The sequence below is a fragment of the Varanus komodoensis genome, unplaced genomic scaffold (genome assembly GCF_004798865.1).
Source record: "Varanus komodoensis strain SLA01 unplaced genomic scaffold, ASM479886v1 scaffold9, whole genome shotgun sequence".
NCBI classification, from domain to species: Eukaryota; Metazoa; Chordata; class Lepidosauria; order Squamata; family Varanidae; genus Varanus; species Varanus komodoensis.
The window spans coordinates 4,318-11,934 of record NW_025336598.1 but is presented as its reverse complement, the minus strand read 5'-3'; the positions used below and the strand labels follow the sequence as shown (position 1 = coordinate 11,934).

Sequence of the window (7,617 nt, the reverse complement as noted above, 5' to 3'; positions counted from 1 at the left end):
CATAAGTACAGGTTAGGTGATAAGTGGCTGGAGAGCAGCACTTGTGAAAGGGACCTTGGGGTACTGGTTGACTGCAGGCTAAACATGAGTCAGCAGTGTGATGCGGTGGTCAAGAGGGCGAACGCCACCCTTGGTTGCATAGAAAGAAGTGTGGCTTCTAGATCAAGAGAGGTATTACTACCACTCTACATGACTCTAGTGCTCCTGCAACTGGAGTATTGTGTTCAGTTTTGGGCCCCTCATTACAGAAAGGATATAGCCAGGTTGGAGTCAGTGCAGCGTAGGGCCACCAGGTTGGTGGCCGGTTTTCAGGGGATGCCATATGAGGCGAGACTGAGGGAACTGGTTCTCTTCAGCCTGGAGAAGAGGAGACTCAGAGGGGATATGTTGGCGACATACAGGTATGTGAGCGGATGTCACATGGAGATGGGTAGAGACCTGTTCTCCCCTGCAGAGGAAGGCAGAACGTGCTCCAACGGAGCAAAGCTCAGGGAGCCAAGATTCCATTTGGATGCCAGGAAGCACTTCCTGACAGTCGGGCCCCTGAGGGTGTGGAATGGGCTCCCCCGGGAGGTGGTTGAGGCCCCATCGGTGCGGGTGTTCAAGGATAGGCTGGACGTCCACATGGTGGGCATGTTGTGAGCGGAGCCGGCTGGTGCCGGATGTCAGACTAGATGGCCCGGGAGGCCCCTTCTGACTCACTCTGTTTTCTATGTATCTACCTCAGAGGACAGGAATAAAATTAAAAGTGGAAAGCTACCCAAGATTCCCCACTCCCATGGCCAGCTGAGCAAAAAATCCTGCCCAGTAACTCCCTGGTCCCAGAACCCTGAACTAGACACTGGATTCAGCACATGACAAGCCAAGGGTTTGGGGGGAAATATAGATTTATTAAAAGGATAAAATATAGGGGGGGAGGGTACTAAAAAAGCTAAAAATTGATACACAGGGGAAAAGATGGGGAAAGGGAAGGGGATTTGGAGAGCAGCAATGATGCAGATTGCACCCAACCCGAGACCCCCAACTCCCAGGCCTTGCTGGCCTCCTCAGACACTAAATAACAAAGCTCAGCCTAGCACACAAGTACTATCCCAGCTGCAGGGAAAGGCAGTGCAGGGGAGCAGCATGTTCTTCAGCATGGGGTATAGCAACAAAAGTGGAACCTCTCCTTGAAGAGGAACCCCAAGCCTCTCTAGGCCCTAGGCTTTATTCCCCCCAACCCTACTCCACCAACTGATGGGGTGATGGTCTGCAATGGACCCCAGGTATAGGCCTCAATGCAGCCTTAATGGGGTACCTTAATGGGGGTATTTGCCCTTAATGCAGCAGTCACCTGTCCTCCTCTAATTTACAGTATGTCTCCTTCCCGCATATCAAGAGCTTGGCCGATCCTAACCCTAACCTTGGGCACCAGTGTTCCTCAGGCTGAGCACCTGGCTTTTCCAACATTTTTCCCTTGTGTTGGTTAACCCTTCCCTACCCTGCTGAGCAAGGGACAAGTTCATGTTAAACCTGACCAGTGCTCTTTTAGGAAACTTATGTATGTACCATTTACCCACCCATCCAAATACATAAATATGAAAAAATACCCAACATTTAACTATGACCACACTAAATGAACAATGTTCATTCCTGGTAAAGTTCACCATCCTTAGAAAAATCTGAGTTATCTGAGGATGCTTATTTGTTTTTTAGGGGAGCTGGGTGTTAACATGTATCTTATTTACCTTGTTCTGTTATGGCTCTGGAGCATAGAGCTGTTCATTTGTCTAGCATCCTCCCCTGTCATTGGTGCTTTCTCTTGCTTGATGGAGTGAGCAGAACTCCAGCATGCTCTGCAATGAATAGGAAGGACATTGTTCTCCTGCACTGTAGCAGTACTGGCATGGAAAAAGCTGCAAAGGAATATACACCAAAGGAAAGGGGCAGTCTTCATTCCTCATAATCCTTTGGCTGTCTTTCATTCATAGGTTGGCTCTGAGTGGCAATCTCCCTCAAACCCATGCATCATCAGAGAATGCGTCCAGGTGAATGAGGAAGTCTTTATTCAGACAAAGAATGTCTCATGCACAAAGATGGAGACTCCAAGTTGTCCATTTGGAACAGAGCTGCACTGCAACAAAAATTCAGGTTGCTGTCCCTCATGCCATTGTGGTAAGGAATGGTCCCTCAAAAATGGAAGGGAGAATGACAAGTGTTCTTTTCAAGCCAATAACTAGAATTTCTGCAAAAGTCACTTATTAATTGTATTTTTATTATGAGAACTTTGTAAAACAGCAGTTTGACATGAGACTGCTCATTTTGTCTTCAACTTTGATTCTCTCTCTCTCTCTCTCTCTCTCTCTCTCTCTCTCTCTCTCTCTCTCTCTCAGTGACATCAAGGTTTTTTGTGCCACCATTTGTGTTCTCTTCTATTTTAGCCTCTTTCCCCTCCACAATTTATCTGTTCAGTCTACATTCCTACATGTATTTTCCTTGCCTCTTTTTGGGGACATACAGTAGTCTTATAACATCATAACTATGGGTTCTTGTGATGGAAACTTGTTCAGGTAATTGTTTAAAGAGGTTTGATAAATTTATGGAAGATATTTCTGTCATATTCCCTCTATTTCTGAAGTTCAGATGTGAGTGATTCCCTTTACAGCTGAAATGGCATCATCCTCAAGAGAAAAATACCAGAAAGCCTGGGGCAATTTCAGGTTTTTCAGAAGTACATTTTAAAAACAAATCCTAAAGTGGGGAGCCGCTCCCAAACAGCCCAATGAGATAAATGAAAACTTAGAATGTTCCATGACCACAGAATGCTGACTCACTCTGGAAGAAAGTATGAATATTCAGTGGGAGAGATAATAGAATGCAGTGTCATAGAGATGGGTATTGTAGACTGACAGGAAGCCTGTAAGTCTACAGGACATCTTTTTGGCACTGTCTATGGAACATTTTGTTTCAGGACCCACTGTTGACTGCCTGATAATTCGAGTGCAAAAGGGTTAACCAAAATAAGGTTCTGGTTTCTTGCACAGAAGTGTTTGTGTTTGTGTTGTAATGCCAGCAGCCCAAACAGCCTGATAAGGACCTGTGGACTTCCAGAATTCAAAGAATGTTGAAATTTTGGTGGCAGGGGGGAAGGAAGAGAAAATTGTCCTAATCATGTCCCTAAACTTTTCTAAAAGTGAAAAGAATCCTCTTAGTGGATAGGGATATTATATAAACTGTCAGTGCTTATTGCTGATGATGTGAGTGGGACCATCATAGGTTGATGGAAGACCAACAGCAGGAAGGGTGCATGGAGCTAGCTGGTTTGCGAAATGACTCATGTGAAATGACTCATACAGGCCAGGATCAGGACCTCTGAGCACTAGATCCTAGAGTATCATTGGGGTATTACTGGGACTAAAGTGATGATAATGTTGTCAGTGTGGGAGTTGCCACTGGGGAAGGCTGCTTAAGACCTGACCTGTAGACAGGCTAGCTAAGAAATGCAAAACAAACACCTGTTTTGAAGGAGTAATAGTGGCATAATAAAGCCACTTTTGCACATCAGGAGCAGCATAATTCTTCACCATCCCACTAGTGTCTCTTGTAGGTTTTTTGCGGGGTTTCCAAGGTTTGTGAGAGTGGGGGGGTTTGCAATAAATAAATAAGTAAGTAAACAACAATCTTTGGTCTTGTAAGTTTTTGAAGCAGCACCCTTGAAAATTTTCTACAGCAGGGATGGTAGTAACATAGAAAATTAGCATGGCTACCAAATGCAACAATGACTATAATGCCACCTTGAACTTTGTAATAACTATTGTCTCTTTCTAGACTAAATAAAACACTAGGCTAATTTGAACTGCCCAGAAGACAAGACGAATGTGGAAAGTCTAATTCACAGGAGATACAGATAAATGTGATGGTGTTTCTTAACGGGAAACAAACAGGGAAAATGGGAGCTTCTGAAGAAAAAATAATAGTTTTGTCAAGCACAGCAGCTATGATGTACAAACTAGGATTAACCTCACAGGGATCTTCCAGTATAAAGCATGCCAGGTGCAGGCACTGATACTAAATGTCACATAATTTATCTTGCAGAACCTGTGAGTGGCTGTGTTTTGAATGGCACTGTTATTGGGGTAAGGCCATAGCAATCAGCTGTTTAAATTGTCTTTGTCTTGTGAATTAAGGGATATTTTGTTAAACTGTTTCTGTCCTGGATACCACCATTTTTGGAGAAGAAAAGAGAATCTACTCTTGCTCTTTACCTGTGAATTATAGGCCCCATTCTTCCTGAGGTGGTAAATCTCTGTCTGAGATATATGACTTTAGACTTCATGAATCAATTGACTGAATGCTTGCCCATACAAAAACATTTATCCCATAGAAAACCCAATGACAGGGAGAAGGCTTAGGAACTTAGGAAGGTACCTGATACGGGTTCAGTCCTTTGGTCCGTTTAGTCCACTATTGTCTACAGTGACCAGCAGCAATGAATTGCCAGGATTTCCAAGAACGTGCCCCTTACTTCATGGAGAAGTGCTTTTTGCATCCAAAGCATGAGTTTGGTCAATGCATAATAGCCAATCCCTTAATGTCTCCATGACAAGAAGTTTAATACCACCTAGACACAATGAATGCTTTTTAGTATAATCAGCGTCAAGGTTGTAAATGAAATGGAAGCAGGCATCTTCTTCCAAAGGTTTAATCATTGTCCTCCATGGACACATTTGTATCCTTTCTCGATATATTTTCTTATCAGGCCCTCCATTACAATGCTTTGGTTCTAAATTGATGCTTTAGAGCAGGGGTGGGAAATCTTGGGCCTGGGGCAAAATTTCTCGCCATCCCCCAGGTTCCCAAGCCAGATTTCTGGGGTATTATGCCCCTCTCTCCTGGCCAGCCACTGGATTTTTAGTGGTTTCCCAGATTTTGAGCAGTTTTTCTCCCCATGCTAAATGGTTGAAATACTTCTTGTAAGGGTTATATACTGGCAGTAAGAGCTGCAGACTCTCCTTCCTGGCCCCCACTGACTTATCAATTGAATGGTTTCATGTTCAGAGTTTTCTGTTGCAATTGTATTACTGGAGCCATTTTTTCCCCTTAATCCCTTTACATTTCCACCTCGTATCCAGTTACCAGCTTTATCCTCTCATACTTTGGTTTAACTGCATTCATTTCACAGCACTTTAAACTTCCAACCAGGTGGCTTGACTTACCAAATGGAATCATCTTGCAAAAGTCATCTGGTTTCCCAGGCTTTTATTGAGCAGAGTGCTTAAGGAAGACACAGACACTCTTTGCCTTGATATAGACTTTTATGTGTTGCATCAGCAAGCAGTGTATGAGCAGATGTTGATGGGGGCCTTATAAGGTTTGCATTCAGCATTTCATAGGTGCATTTGGCAACCCCCCAAACTTTTAAAAATGTTTATTAAATGTTTGCCCATTCCCTCACAGTAATCTACTTGTTAATGTGGTTTTACTGTCTATGACCGATCCCATTGAATACTGTATAATCTTTTGTTCCAGATGGAAAGTTTCCCAAACATGGGTAATTAGTGATACCTAGATATTTGATTCTGACTTACTTTTAGTATAGATAATGCAAACCTTTGTTTTTTGTTTTTGTTTTAACATGTTTCCAATTTAAATAATGGAAAACTGTTGGATATGGCCATATGAAAGCTATTCACAACAAACTAGGATGCAGACAGTTGACATTTTCAGTGGTAATTTGGGCTACTGAATTAGGAAAGGGGTCTCCATTAAAAAATGTTATAATATCCCACTTTCTCTACAGCCAAGAAATCCCATCTATGTGCTCCCTCTTAAGCATAGAATTGTGCACCTAAGTGAAGGACTTTAGGATCCCAAGAGCCTAGTGAAGGCTTGTACTGGGGTGATTGACATGTCTTTTTCATGGTTGCAAAAGTTGTTGCATTCAAATTCAACTGGTGGCTTGTAACCCACATAAAAAATGGAAGATGGGATTGAAAAGAGTGAAAAGATGGACCAAAAAGGGGGTATGAAAGAAAAATTAGTGTGAAAAAAGATCAAGAATGGAGGAGGAATATGGTAGATGTGAGAATGAGAGACAGGCAGAGGGGCAAGCTACATATTAGATAGAGGATAATATATTTTTACATAAAAACAATAATTGGACATTCCAAATGGGTTCACAGAAGAGCAGTAGGAGAGGGAGGGAGGACTCACCCTTTCACTACATGCTGTTTCCCTGACCTAGCTCTCCCCACCCCCTCCATCCAGCTGCTGTTTTCTTGCAGGAAATAAGTGCTATGTATAATTATTCTCCAGTGGATTTTATAACACCTTAGGAATGGGCAGGATTCAGACAGGGAAAACAACACAGATAACAGAAACAGATAAACAGAGCGAGTCAGAAGGGGTCTCCTGGCCATCTAGTCTGACCCCCAGCTCCAGCCAGCTCTGCTCAGGACATGCCCACCATGAGCATGTCCAGCCTACCTTTGAACACCCTCACCGATGGGGCCTCAACGACCTCTCATGGAAGCCCATTCCACATCCTCGGGGTCCTAACTGTCCCCTGGTGCTTCCTGGCATCTAATTGGAACCTTGGCTCCCTGAGCTTTGTTCCGTTGGAGCGTGTCCTGCCTTCCTCTGCAGGGGAGAACAGGTCTCTACCCAGCTCCATGTGACATCCCCTCACATACCTGTATGTTGCCAACATATCCCCTCTGAGTCTCCTATTCTACAGGCTGAAGAGACCCAGTTCCCTGAGTCTCGCCTCATACCCCATCCTCTGCAATCTGACCACCAACCTTGTGGCCTTACACTGCACTGACTCTAACCTAGCTATATGCTTTCTGTAATGAGGGATCCAAAACTGAGCACAATACTCCAGTTGCGGGCGCACCAGAGTTGTATAGAGTGGTAGTAATACCTCTCTTGATCTAGAAGCCACACTTCTGGGTATGCAACCAAGGGTGGTGTTAGCCTGCAGTCAACCATTATGCCAAGGTCCCTTTCACAAGTGCTGCTTTCCAGCCACTTGTCCCCTGACCTGTACTTATGACACCTATTCCTATGCCCCAAATGCAAGAGCTTGCACTTATCCACATTGAATGCTATTCTGTTGTCCCCTGCCCACTTCCATAGTCTGTCCAGATCCTTTTGGATCTGGAGTACCTGCTCCTCAGTTGTGGCCACTGCTCCAGTTTTAGTATTTTCTGCAAATTTGATCAGCAGACTGTTCACCCCTTCTTCCATGTCTTTAATGAAAAGATTAAACAGGATTGGCCCCAGGACAGAGCCCTGGGGGACCCCATTTGTCACTGGCCACCATCCCGATGATTCCCCACTAATGGTTACCCTCTGCTTTCAGTCAGTCAACCATGCCCTAATCTATCAGACAGTGCATTGGTCCATCCCAAAGCTCCTCAACCAGGATATCATGGGGCACTTTGTCAAAGGCCTTGCTGAAATCCAGGTAAACCACATCCAATGCATCCTCTCCATCTAGCCATCTCGAAATCTTGTTGTAGAATTCCACAAGGTTTGTCTGGCAGGACCTGTTTTTGTGGAAGCCGTGTTGTGTTGTGTAGATAGGGAAGCCTTCCTTCCCTATCTAGCATCACTAGATCTCTCGCTATTATGAGC

At 44.2% G+C, this 7,617-nt stretch overlaps 1 protein-coding gene across 1 annotated transcript in view; it reads left to right on the top strand.

Annotated features, from left to right (window-relative positions):
• LOC123017098 (von Willebrand factor-like) overlaps window positions 1-5,976 on the top strand; it is a 251,520-nt gene extending 245,544 nt beyond the window's left edge. Inside the window, exons 41-42 of the mRNA XM_044418233.1 lie at window positions 1,971-2,154; window positions 4,075-5,976. Coding sequence (XP_044274168.1) covers window positions 1,971-2,154; window positions 4,075-4,127 — 237 coding nt within the window. The 3' untranslated portion in view covers window positions 4,128-5,976. The remainder of the gene's footprint in view (window positions 1-1,970; window positions 2,155-4,074) is intronic.
• Window positions 5,977-7,617: the final 1,641 nt, after the last annotated feature.